This window comes from Mobula hypostoma, chromosome 10 (genome assembly GCF_963921235.1).
Source record: "Mobula hypostoma chromosome 10, sMobHyp1.1, whole genome shotgun sequence".
Classification (NCBI taxonomy): domain Eukaryota; kingdom Metazoa; phylum Chordata; class Chondrichthyes; order Myliobatiformes; family Myliobatidae; genus Mobula; species Mobula hypostoma.
The window spans coordinates 107,005,986-107,020,445 of record NC_086106.1 but is presented as its reverse complement, the minus strand read 5'-3'; the positions used below and the strand labels follow the sequence as shown (position 1 = coordinate 107,020,445).

General features: G+C 40.1%; 1 protein-coding gene across 5 annotated transcripts in view; it reads right to left on the bottom strand.

The window, feature by feature from the left end:
• LOC134353098 (neuronal migration protein doublecortin-like) overlaps positions 1-14,460 on the bottom strand; it is a 184,110-nt gene that overhangs the window by 32,423 nt on the left and 137,227 nt on the right. For all 5 annotated transcript variants that reach the window (XM_063060994.1, XM_063060998.1, XM_063060996.1 and 2 more), the window contains one exon: positions 5,111-5,213. In XM_063060994.1, coding sequence (XP_062917064.1) covers positions 5,111-5,213 — 103 coding nt within the window. The remainder of the gene's footprint in view (positions 1-5,110; positions 5,214-14,460) is intronic.

Here is a 14,460-nt window from a genome sequence, read left to right as displayed (position 1 = left end):
TTAGAAAACTAGCCCATCAATTGAAGATTCCCCACTACTTAAAACAATTCAGAACAAGTCCTTGGAAACTTTCATTTTACTCTTGTGTCTTGCCTTATGAGCAGCACCAAATCCAATTAAATACTTTCCCACTCCACTTGATTATCAAGTTCTCTTTTGATCTGCAACCTAATACCATGAACATTGTGAACTATGGGTGCAAAATGAACATTGCAGATGACAATGATCATTATTGCTTCCCAAGAACTGCACAAATGATGACACAATTGGCTCATGCTTTCTGTGAGACTTTGTTCCTGTTAAGACCATAAGACATAGGAGCAGAATTTGTCCATTTGACCATTCCATCATGGCTGATTTATTATCCTACTCAACTCTGTTCTCCTGCCTTCTCCCAGTAGCCTTTGACACCCTTACTAATCAAGAACCTATCAACCTCCTCTTTAAATATACCCAATGACTTGGCCTCCATAGCCATCTGTGGCAATATATTTCACAGATTCAGCACCCTCTGGCTATTAAAAAAAATCCTCATCTCCATTCTAAAGGGACTGTTGTTGCCAATAATAAAATAAAATAGGATAACTAAAATAACTGGGTCCAGAACACAGGCTCTCTTATGTCTCAAACATTCTGTTCATTTTACTTCTGCACAAGGAGAACAGCATGGGCCCCTGTCACCCACACTGTTCTCAAGACAAGACAGAAAACATGCTATTTTTAATACAGAATAGCCTTATTTGGTAAATTATATGTTTGAATTCCTTACTTGCAAGATCAATTGGCATTCACAATAGAAGTGCTGAAAGTAAATTGACAACCAATGATATCTTGAAGTTAGTAAAGCCAATAGAGATGTCAAAATTCAATCGAAACTTCAAGTGGACAGCTGATAATAATTTGAAGTTAGTAAAGACAATTATCCCTTGGTTACTGGTATGTTTCACATTCTTCTGTTATTCTTATCTCGTCTATCTCTGGCACCCCCTGTTGTGTCAAGGGGCACTCTGCTTTATGAAGACCTTTCTAGAAAATTCTCAGTCCAGAGGCCTCTCTTGTCTGGCTTGGGTACACTTTGCCGCAGTCACCTCCGTGTAACAAGTTTGTAGTAAGCAGTGGTGCCTCTGATGGTCTCATTTCAAAGCTCTCATTTCTCTACAACTGCCCCAGGCTATCCTTGCCTGGATATTGTCTTTAACCCTTGCCTTACCGCAACTTCCACTGGATGTCCCTCTATGCTGAGGCTGTGCCCTCTGTACCTTTAAATGAGACTAATGTTATGGACACACATTCTATAATATTTGGCATTGCACTCCACAACACCTTTGTGTATTCTGAGCAAAAAAAAAACAAATGCAGTTATTCAATCTGCTTAAGCATGTCAGCTCGGGCAACGGAACTAAATGGTGCCAAGGGTGAACAATAGAAGAAAATTTTGTTTACCTGCAATTTTTAACCACATTCCAAAACATTGTTAAGTGAATGTATGAACAATATACCATCATATTCTAGGTAAAATAGTCGTCTTGTAGCTATCAGTCACAATGTCTCTGTTTGTTTGAGTTCATTAATAATTACATAACTCTTAAAATAAGATACTCAATTTCAAAGCAAGGTTTTGAACAAACCAAGAATATGAACACATGGCAAAACAAAACAGTAAATTAACACAGTGTTAATCTATATCTACTAATAAAATAAATACAGAAAATAAGGCTATTTTCAAAATACATTTTAAATTCAACTTCACAAGCTAATCACATTGTTCGGAAGTAATAAGAAAGGTTAATCAAAACATGACATGTAATAACAATCATTTAAAAACTCAGGAAACTTTTTATGGAGCATTTGCCCGAAGATGTCATAAAACTAAAGTTCTTAGTGCTTTTTCATATTAAAGTTCTCAAGTGATTAGAGTTGCCATGCCAGAAGCTTAAAAACACTGCATCATATGCGGGAGTAAAGCACCATGATTTGTACTTTTAGTGATTTTGAGTCCAAAGAACACTGAAATATTTGATTGGAAAACATTTGATTGAGCGGTGTTATTAATAGGCAGCTGAAAAGTGAGGGAATTCTCCACTTGACTTCAAAATAGTGAAGATAAAATTGGATAAGAGAGATGTTGTGGGTTATAAGAGGAGGTATAAGAGGTTATAAGATGGAGAGTTCACTTGCTCTGGATGTGGTCTCTGTTGTCCCTTTCCTTAATCATGGGACCCTGCCCGTGTCTGAACGGCTTTCTTCCTAAATGAATAAGGAAGATGAGGATTTCAGGAAGCGATGCGCTGTTCAGAAATGAAGATGATAACCATTAAAGAAGACAACAATTAGGATGTCAATAAACAAAACCCATTCTCAGAACAAAATGCATGTTGTAGAGAGAACATTGAGCAGGTAGGATTTCAGCCTGGTCTTCCAAAAGTTGACCAAATAAGAAAACAAGGGCTTGAGACATTCTAGAGACAGAACTGACTATTAATTTCAGTGAAAGCACAGTCTTCCCTTCAAAAGATATGAGGCGTGAATTTTTAAGTTTCTGGCTGGCTTATCTTAGTTAATCTATGAATTTTCATTGAAAGAAAGGATAAAGAGGCAAGTTTTTATTAATGAACATGGATAAAAAGCTTTGGAAAGAAAAATAAAGAAGAAAATGCTGGAAATGCTCATCAGGTCAGGGAGCGTCTGTGGAAAAAACTTAACACTTCAAGTCCATCACCTTTCAGCAATACCTAGAAATGTTAAAAATCTAACATGTTTAGATAGAGGAGAGAGGCAGATTGAAGAACAGGATGTCAACTAAAGGGCAGCAAATTTGAGAAAATGATTGACCTAATATCTATGGCGCCAGCGTAGGGAGTGCGGTGAAGGTTTAACCACTGTTGTCGGTGAAGTAAACGGGGGATGAATGAGGACAAAGTAGCGAGAAATAAGTACAATAGCAAAACAGTGAGATAAAAGACTGTGCTTCTGAGATGTCTTCCTTCTCGTTATTCCCTCCCTGCCACTAAAGTTTAATTGTAACTCTTCCATTTTTCACACCGCTGCTTTCATCTTCCCACCCATAAGGCTGGAGTTCTCCTGGTGTTTATCTTTCTCACCTTTCACATTCAACAGCTCACCTCTAATATCCTTTAGCACATTCAAAGTGATGTTACACCAGTCTCCCCTCCCTTTCCTGCATGCTGAAAGGCCCTTTTCCTCTGTGACTCTGCTTCCTTCTTTCACCTCCTCCTGCAGGTGTTTCCCTTGTCACAGACACCTCCCATAAAACTGCAAGCAGATTCAGAACCTTTTCCTTTGCCTCTTCCCTTTCTCCCATCCAGGTGTCCAAATATAGTTTCCAGCCATATCAGTGATCTACTCATGTTTCTTCCAAATTAGTGTACTGCATGTAATACTTAGAGTTACAGAGCAATATAACATGGAATCAGGCCCTTTGGCACATATAGTCCATGCCGAACTATTACTGCCTAGTCATGATGTGGTCTCGTCGACAGTCAAGAAACCAAGCATTGACCATATGGTGACTTTAGGTCAATCTGTCAATGATAACCCTGATTTTCTAGTTACTTGTTACGTTAATTCTCCATCCCAATCCCTCTCTGTCCTCTCTAAATTTGACTTCCTACTGTGTTTCAACAGAGCCCAACATCAATTTGTCCTCATCTCCCAAGTTCTAGACCAGCTCTCCACGTCAGATTTAATAATTTCAGACATGCAGCCTTTCCAGTTGTGTCAGCTTTGGCCAGCTGTGGTGAAAGTTCATCGAGTTATAATGCTAACTGAAGCTTCTCTATTCATAGTGACAGACACAAAATGCTGGAGGAACTCAACAGACCAGGCAGCATCTATGGAAAAGAGCAAACAGTAGAGATTTCAGGCCGAGATCTATTCTTTTCCACAGATGTTGCCTGGCCTGCAGAGTTCCTCTAGCATTTTGTATGTGTTGCTTTGGATTTCCAGCATCTGCAGATTTTCTCATGTTGTGCTTCTCTCTCCATAGATGCTGAGTGTTTCCAGCAATCTCTTCAATTTTAGATTTGCTGTAATTGCATTTCACTGTCGCAGCATGTTTTTACTCTCTCTCTCCATCATTCCTCATCACACCTTTGTATCTGTCTTTCTTGGTTGATATGCTATCCCTTTCTTCTCTCTGTCACTCGTTTTCTTTGTAACAAATTGTGTTTGTTTCCTAACTTTTCTTAGTTCTGACTAAATTTCATCCACCTAAAACATTAGCTCGGTTTCTCTCTCTTCAATTGCTGGCTGACCCACCAAGTATTTCTAACAATTTCAGATGTTCATCAAAAGTCTCCATCTAGTTTCCTTCCTCATTCCTTTTCATCCATGGTTCACTGTCCTCTCCTATCAGATTCTTTCTTCATCAGCACTTCTTCCACCCATCAACTCCTAGATTCTTACTTCAAACCCTCCCCCATCCACTCACTTTACTTCTCACCTGGTTTCACCTATCACCTTCCAAGCTTGTACTCCTTTCTCTCCTCCCCACCTTATTCGTGCTTCTGCCCCCTACCCTCCAGTCCCAATGAAGGAGTTTAGACTGAAACATTGTCTGATTATTCCCCTCCATAGATGCTGCCTGACTTGCTGAGTTCCTCCAGCATTTTGTGCACATTGCTCAGGCATTTCCAGCATCTGCAGTATCTCTTGTGGTGTTTTTTTTCTGCACGAGAGGGAACTGTTTAGGGGAAGGGTGTCATTCTCCAACCCACACTGAATATGCTGAATTCATGACCACCCAATAAATAGGATGATGTTCCCAACCAATTTAAAAGTCCTTTAGAAGATAGAAAAGATGTAGTTTCTTACCAATTCCAAAATGGTTCAGAATGGCGCTTCTACTGTCTGCTTTGTCTAAGTAATGTCTTTGTGTGTGCAGTCTTACAGCCAGGCTGCCCAACTAATAAAAGCCTCTTCCATGGAATATTGAAATACAGTAGTTGTAGGAAGTCATTTAACTTTTGGTCGGTTCATCTTGGGAAACATTTCACTTAAACGATTTGGTGTGTATGATTCCAAACATAAGTTCTTGGGGCTAAAAGATTCAATATTCATTAGTAAGTTACTTATTCCATATTGTGCTTACCATTTTCATCCAGTGAAAAGTCATCCTGGGCATATCGAAACTTTTCTGGACCGCAAGCTATGAACACATCATCATCTCCAAAAAAGTCTTGCAGACATGACACCTGTAGAAGGCAAACAATAATCCATTAACATTATCGCGGAATTGCAATGACAGGCAATATTCTATTGTGTTCAGTCCTTCCATAAGCCTTGTTCACTCTGCTCATGATACAAGACCACAGGATGAGCATTAGGCTGCTGCTAAAAGGAAAAGCAGGATGAGATAGAATCAATCTCTAAATATTCGCTGATCTTCGTTATGGTTTTGGATTGTGAAGAAAAACGGAGGCACAGACCTCACATTCTCCTGTGTAATACCATTTAGCAGAGTTCCAGTAAGCACTAGGTCAGAAATGTGGTACTGAAGGACACAGGCTGTAGTCTCAATACAGTTAATTGTCAAAGATTTTCAGTTACTCATTCCATTCAATAGCAGAAAAATGATTCAATGTAGCTGATCAACTATGATCATATGGAATGGTGACGTAGGCTCAAAGGGCTGAGTGGCCTTCTCCTGCTCCTATTTCTTTATATTTTTGTGTTCTTTGGAAGATGAATTTCAGGACCATATTCTTCATACATACTTTAATAGTAAATGTGCTTTGAATCCTACAAAGACTGGGTGCATAAATTTGGATAATTACTCAACAGCATTAAGCTTGCACGTCAGTAGGAGAAACTAAAATTAGATTAGATTCAACTTTATTGTCATTGTGCCGAGTACAGATATAATATTATTTTATTGACTAAATCTGGGGAAATACAACAAGGAAGTATAATCAAGACAAAACAAAATGAACAACGTGTCACACTGACTGCAGGAAGCTACAGAGATCCACAAACATGGAAATTGATTAAAAGTTGTCCATCAAATTACACCCTAAACAAAAATCTACATTAATTTTATGCAAATAAGAAGAATCTGACATAAAGATGGAGCCAAATTAATGCAATTCAATTCTGCAGCACTGCAGTACATATATGAGAATGTCTACCAGGGAGTTAATTTGTATTACAAATTATCTAACAGATGAGGTAACTGAGGGAGAATGAACTGGTGACTTCATTCACTACAAAATTTCAGTATGTACAAGTGGAAATACAAAGGGTCAAACCATCATGGTATAAGTGTAGTTGTATAATCATTTGTGGCTGCTGGGGGAAATTACAATGCATGTCAGTATGTGACTCATGAATATTCAACCCAGGACATAGGATTCCCTATGCACATTGCCCTTGAGTTAGCTGTGATGAGTATGAGTTGACTGCCCATGGCTTTGTGGGCTGTGGATTTGCAAAGGTCTGGAAAGGACGCAAGGGTCTTTACTGAGGTTCAACCAGGCTGCTGCATAACAGTTGATCTCTGATCCGTGGGCTGTTCCCAGGGATGCATACCAAGACAAACATCATGTACTGCTGCAAGATCATCAACTCAGTAATAGCAAACTTTCGTCTGCCCAAAACATGCTGGTCTTCCAGGACAATGAGATGTTTGTAAAGGATTGCCCTTGACGGCATATTCCAGGCTGAGGCATGACTGAAACTTCATTTATCAACACAGCGGCTTTGTGGGCAGGAACTGAAGTCTAGAGTACTACTGCCACTAAATATCGAGGGGCTAAGCCCTGGTAAAAGGCTCTCAAAATACCAAAAGTTTGTATTGTCCAGAGGGGCCACAAGTGGCACTGGTGCCTTGTACATCAGATGTGCCAACAACATAAATGTATAGACCAGATAACATACAACCAGTAGCCACTTGATTAGGTAAAGGAACTGGGTGTGGTCTTCTGTTGCTGTAGCCCAAGTACTTGATTTGGTATGTTGAGCATTTGGAGATGCTCTTTTGTACATCACTGTTGTAAACCATGGGTATTTGAGCTACTGCTGCCTTCCTGTCAGCTTGAACCAGACTGGCCATTCTCTTCTGACTTCTCTCATTAACAAGGCATTTTTACCCACAGAACTGCTGCCCACTGGATGGTTTTTGTTTTTCACCCCATTCTTTGTAAACTAGAGACTGTTGTGCATGAAAATTCCATAAGATTAGCAGTAATTGAGATACTCAAACCACCCCATCTGACATCAACGACCATTCCACAGTCAAAGTCACTTAATGTTTAATGTTTTCTAATGTTTGGTCTGAAAAACAACCGAACATTTTGACTATGTCTTCTGGTAAGATGGCAGCAAGCTCAGTTGAAGTGGCTTCTACAGGGCCAACCAAAGGTATTATTGTCTTTTTTAAACATATTTGTTTAAACATAATGACCTGCTAGACATTAAGATCTTAAAGCATTGCAGGCCTACCCCGTCAGCGAGTTGCTCGTTGGTGCAGAAAATGAAGGAGCTGGACTTGGTATGGATCATGCTTCTGCCTGCGCAGAGAGGTATCAGTGCGCAAAGGCGGTCTGCAGTCTAACAGTAAGTGAATGTCTTAGTCACTTTTCGTGTGATCAGAAGACCCTTCTGGGTATTGGTAAAGTAGAATGCTGCAAGTCCGACTCACTGTTTTATTGGCGAACAGCGGGGGGATCCGAATGGCCTTGGTTGTTGCGAGGACTAGGCCTCATACCATGGTGTTGCCTGTTTACAGCAGCCCAGGAGAGAAGCACCAGGATCGGTACACCCCACAGGAGTGTCAGATGTGGTGTGGCGCGATATCCATGCTGGAGTCAGTGCTGCCCCCCAGTGTTCGCTCAGCAGAAGACAAGATGTATTGTATTCGATTCCAGACCGTTGCAACATTCATGCTCTCAGATACTTGGACTACTTTTTTAAAAAATGTGTGACTGTATTTTACTGTTCTCTTCTACGTGCAATGTGTGCCTTGTGCTGGGAATGACTGTCAGTACTGTGTTTTGCACCTTAGCCCCAGAGTAATGCTCTTTCGTTGGGCTGCATTCATGAGTATTCATGTATGACAGTTAAACTTGAACGTGAGGTCTGCACACTTTTAAGCATTGAGTTGTGGCTACATGACTGTTTGATTAGATATTGGCATTAACAAGCAGATGTATAGGTATAGCCAACGAATAAAGTGGCCACTGAGCGTATCAATAGACTGAACCACCCAGAATATAAAGAAAACCTTGAAATGTTTGGATTTCTTGTATATATTTTTATGAATAAAGTTTATTTTTGAAATTAAAAAATATGGGGTGGATTCCCAAGCAGATTGATAAAACTATTTGGCAGAATATCTCATTGTCAGAAGTCACCAACAAATATCAAGTCTTCACTTGGCTGTGGTGAGAAGGGTCAATCAAATCTTTTCCGTACAGATGTCATCTCACCCACAACATCAGTTGATATTGGTGCAGCTGCTCTAAGGACGAGACAGCTGCTCATCTCTTTGTGGACTTGCAAGGATCTGGAAATGGAGGCGCGAGTCCTTGTCAAGGTTTATCTTGAGTGGCTACATAATAGAGGACCCTCTGGCTATTCCATGAGATATGTGGCTGTTCTGTAAAACTTCACACAGTTCAGCTTAAGAAGGTGCCATTCAATTCTTATGCCCTGTATCTTGAGTCATAATCCTGTCCAAATTATCTCCAGCAAAACCTACTGTAGATTCCAGTACAAAAAGGAAAATAGCTTATAGTCCTACAGCATTTTGATCTAGACCTATGTAATACGGCTTTCATTGTAATTCTGTGACCCCGGTGTATTATCCAGGTGGTTGCAGTACATCTGTCTTACTTGACAGCTTACTAAAGTGCTTTCAACAGCAGAACAGCTGCCAAATTGTGCATTATCAAGAAACATTGCCAGAAATACACACATGCCAAATTTGTGCCACTGGAGAATAATCCAGACATACAATGGTCTTCCAGAACTCCAGTGAAAGTACAGTACAGTAGTGTCAATGAGAGGAATAAATCATACCTTCTAAAAGTAATTTGCTAATTCATTTGATCAAAATCCAATTAGAGCAGGGGGTCCCAAACTGGGGTCTGTAGACCCCTTGCTTAATGGTATTGGTTCGTGAAATTTAAAATGGCTGGGAACCGCTGAATTATAGGAATCATTTCCAATATTTTAACAATATATATTACGGCATCCTTTTTCTTATACAAGACAGTATTTATAGATTAGTTTAGAAAGCAACAGATTCTATGCAACAATTAAGAACATGGAAATACTAGAGAACTGTGAGAGGACAATGAAGATGAGAAAGAGACTATAAACAAAATACTGATGAAATGGCGGTATTGATGATTGAAATACTGACGTATACTGATGAAAAACATCTTATGAAGAGTATCAGCCCGAAATGTTGACTGTTTATTTCCCTCCATAGGTGCTGCCTGACTAGCCACGTTCAATTGCATTTTGTATGTTGCTCTTCCGGTATCTGCAGAATCTCTAGTGTTTTTAACAAAATACTTAAAGAATGTTTCACTATATTTACAGGACTTAAGAGTTTTGACTATTTTTGTTATTGGAAGCATATGTAGCTGCTGATTGCCCTCAGCAACATCCTAACAAATGCATTGAGGGTGACAAGTTAATCTGCTTTAAAGGGGATTTTAGTGTAGTGCTGATTGTTGGCTGCAAGGACACCCTGCTGTTCCTTCACTGTGAATCTTTGAATCTTTTCCATTTGCCTGAATTGTCTACAATTTAATGGCTCCTTCCAACCCATACCATCAACTGTGCAACACTCCCACAACAGAATCTATAATTATAAAAATAAGGATATTACTAAGTACTTTACCAGAAAATGAATTATGTTTGAAGTGTTCTTCCTGTTGAAATATCAGCCTTATTTTATCATGACCTGAGTTGGGTGGAATTCACAATATTCTGTTCTACAAGACCACGGTCATCCATGTCATATTAAAGGTGAGAAGAAGAATTTTCATCTTCTTGTTTTTCATCAAAGTGCCATTAAATACAAGATTATTTCTATTTCTAGTTTGTGCTATTCTTCTTCACCTAGTGATGGAGTGGCAGTAGAAGCACAATTCAGTATTTTCTCTTCTGATTGACATTAAAAGAGTGTTAACAGGGTAGGGCATCTTTATTATTCCAATGGCAAGTAGATTGAATGCTAAAGCACTGTTGGTCTTCATCTAAGACATTGCCTATTTCTGTGGTAAACTTCTGCGGTAGTGTGGTGGTTAGTATAATGCTTTACAGCATTAGTTATCAGCATCAGGGTTCAATTGCCAAGAGAGTCTTTAAGGGTGGATACATATTCCCTGTGACGGTGTGGCTTTCGTCCGTCTGCTGTGCTTTCCTCCCACATTCCCATGAGATATTGTTGAGGATTGGTAAGTAGTGGGCATTCTATGTTGGTGCCAGAAGCATGGCAACACTTGGGAGCTGTCCTCAGAACATCTTCAGGTTGTGTTGGTCGTTGACGCAAATGACACATTTCATTGTATGGTTTGATGTTTCAATCCACACGAGACAAAAAAAAAAGCTAATCTTTAGGGTCAGGTTGATTTTGCTTGCTCTCCTGTGAATATTTATTCCTTTCTCCGCACACCAAGGCTGTGAATTGATCCGGCTGCTATGTGTTTTGGCCCCGTTGGTGTGATGAACTGGGGTCCGAGACTTGGTTTGGGCCTAATCCGGCTGCTCTGAGAGCAGATCTGGAACCTTAGGATGCTGTTGGCTTGCTTCTATTGTTTGCATGATGTGTGATTTTTTTTCTCTGTGCCGTGGTTTTTGGCCTTTTTTATTGGTTTATTTGGGTATCTTGCTTTATGGCTGCCTGTAAGCAGACAAACTTCAAGGTGTATAATTTATACATTCTTTGATAATAAATGTACTTTGAATCTTTAATATCAGCAAATAAAGCAAAAGATCCAAAGTGATTTCAGATGCTGGAAATCCAAAAGAAAGCACATCTGCTGGAAACACTCAGCAGCTCAGGTAGCACTCTTAAAAATTGTAAAACAGGCTGTTTTGTACATACTACAGAAATCAATGAGGCTGAACTGACATGCCTCTTCGTAATTCTCCAATACTCAATCTTTAGATACCATTGGATTAATCATTCGATCAATCTCAGAATGAACACCATGATGGTGTTCTGGGAGGACAACGTTTTAGCTATGGATGTTTGAATTGGTATAGACATCGATGCCTTGTATCCCCCTTTTTTTTTCCCCAACTCCATGGTATTTGCCATCAAACTTGCCTTGTGAGTATCTGTTCCAATCACATACGTTTTTTTTTCCATAGTAGACACATTCATTGATACCTCAGAAGACAAGCTTGTGAATGGGAAAGAAAATTTCACTCCAATTGCTCCTTCACTTGGAAAGCAATGTGTTACCTTCCGGTAAGATGGCAGCACGCTTGGATGCAGTGGCCACTCTGGGTCCAATCAAAGGTACTTGTTTAACCTGTACGTCTCTTTTACTATCATAAGTCACTGCTGGATACAAAGAACATCAAGTTCTGCAGGACTATCCCATCAGTGAGTTGCTCAGTAGTGATAGACCTGAACTTATTGTGTACCATTTTTGTATTGTTGCCTGGACTTGTTGCATACTGTTGTGCTGAGATGGTGCGTGGTCCACAAAAAAGTGTGAGTAATTGTCTTGGACGTTTTTATTGTGATTGCAGGACCTCGCTGGACATTGGCAACATAGAACATTGTAACCCTGGTTCATGGGTTCATTGGGGGGAACTGACGGCGGGGGAACCCAGACTCGTTTGTTGCCGTCGCTGGCAAAGGAGATGCCAGAGCCGGCTGTGTACCACTGGATTTCATACTGCGCTGGAGGCTGGCCCCTCCCAGTGGTGCTGCTCTCTGCTGTTCGCTCAGTGGAAGTGGAAGTTGGACAAGGACAACTCAGGAAATTGGGCTATATATTGTTTCGATTTGTGACTGTATGTTTTTCTGAAATTGTAACCATATGTGCTATTTATGCTATGTGCTATGTGCTGCTGGTACTGAGATTTGCACCTTGGCCCCAGAGGAATAATGTTTCGTTTGGCTATATTCATGTATGGTCGAATGATAATTAAACTTCAAACTTGGAAAGGAAAACAGAGTTAACATTTCACATTGAAGCCTGTCAAAGTGCTTCTGTGGCTGAACGTGCTTTGATTCACGTGCTGTGTGCTGGACAAGAGCATTTTAAAGTATACCCATTGCACTTAAGAACATATAAGACACAGGAGCAGAATTAGCCTATTCAGCCCATCGCCTCTGCTCCACCATTCATCACGGCTGACTTATTATCCCTCTCAACTCGATTCTCCTGCCTTCACTCCATAACCTTTGACACCCTGACTATTCAAGAACAAATTAATCTCTACTTTAAATATAGTCAATAACTTGGCCTTCACAGCCATCTGTGGCAATGAATTCCACAGATTCACCACTCTCTGGCTAAAGAAATTCCTTCTCATCTCTGTCCTGAATGGATGTCCCTTGATTCTGAGGTTGTGCCCTCTCTTCCTAGACGCCCCCCACTGTACAAAACATCCACTCCACATCCACTCTATCTGGGTCTTTTAATATTCAATAGGTTTCAATGATATCCTCCCTCCCATTCTTCTGAACTCAAGTGAATAAGGGCCCAGAGCCCTTCTTCCACCAAGCCATCAGACTATTTAATTCATGCTGACACAACTGTATTTCTACATTCTATTGACTGTCCTGTTGTGCATACTATTTTTTTATAAATTATATTAAATTGTACATAGCACATTTAGACAGAGATGTAACGTAAAGATTTTTACACCTCGTATGTGAAGGATATAAGAAATAAAGTCAATTCAATTCAGAGCCATCAAACACTCCGCATATGTTAACCCTTCCATTCCTGGGATCACTCTCCTGAACCTCCTCCAGACTCTCTCCAAAGCCAGCATATATTTTCTCTGATAAGGGGCCTAAAACTGCTCACAATATTCCAAGTGCGGTCTGAACAATGCCTTATAAAGCCTCAGTACTACATCCTAGCTCTTATATTCTTGTCCTCTCGAAATTGATGCATTGCATTGGCTTGCCTTACTACTAACCAACCTGCAAGTTAACCTTTAGGGAATCCTGCACAAAGACTTCCAAGTCCCTTTGCCATCTGATTTTTGAATTGTCTCCCCTTTTAGAAAATAATCTACGCAATTCAGTTCAATTTCCTGCTCTATATTCCATCTGCCGCTTCTTCGCCCAATCTCCTAATCCATCTAGGTCCTTCTGAATACTCCCTATTTCCTCAACATTAACTGCCCCTCCACCTATCTTTGGATTATCCACAAACCTGGCCACAAAGCAATCCATTCTAACATCCAAATCATTGACATATAATGTGAAAAGAAGCAGTCCAAATACTGACCCCTGTGGAACAGCACGAGTTACCAGTAGCCAAACAGAAAAGCCCCCCTTTATAGCCACTCTTTGCCTTCTGGCAGTCAAGTTAATCCATGCTAGTATCTGTCCTGTAATAGCATGGGCCCGTATCTTGTTAAACAGTTTCATGCATGGCACTTTGTGAAAGACCTTCCGAAAATCCAAGTAAATAACATCCACCGATTCCCCTTCGTCTACCCTGCCTGTTATTTCCCCATTTGACCACGACAGGGCCTCAGAAACAAAAAGTAACTCTCAGAGGGTTATGAAAACCATTAATGTGGCCATCCTTGGGCATATCTACGCTCTTCTATAGTAAAACACCCAGGTAATAAATCAGATGCCAGTTTCTGGCAACAATGCTGTGCCCAGTGAGGGAAAGGCAAAGCATCCATTAATGGATGCTCAATTACAAAGTGCTGTTTGCCAATCCAAAATCTACTGGGCCCACAATTAACAAACTGACCTTCAGTGAAAATGAAAATTACTTAACACATTAATGGAGATTTCAATCTTGGCTACAATTACCTTTTCACTAAAACCTAGCACAATTGAAAGCTCCTAGTTTCTTCGATGAATTTGAAATTCAAAAGCAACATAAGCATTTATCAATTCAGTGTTAATGGCTTATGAAATAATGTAAGATTTCTAAAAAAACTTAATGTGTAATCTTCAGAAGGCACTTATGCCTAGTCTGTGAGTTTCAGTCTTATTTGGTGTACTAAATAGGTGCTTTGTTTAGCATCAATTCCCAATCAGGGGGCCTCCGAAAGAAAATCATATTTTACTTTTGAGACTTGTCAGGCTAATTTTCACGCTGATTCCTGTTTTAAGACAGGATCCGTTGATGGCAGCAGTCTTCAGGGCTTGCAGTGCGGTCTCTTAGCCACTGAGATGCATGGGGAGACTGAGGTCCTCAAAGACCTCTTTCAGGCAGGGTCTCAGTAACGCAGTAAAGACTGTCAGGGGTTCTAAGAAAGCAAAGGCGACAA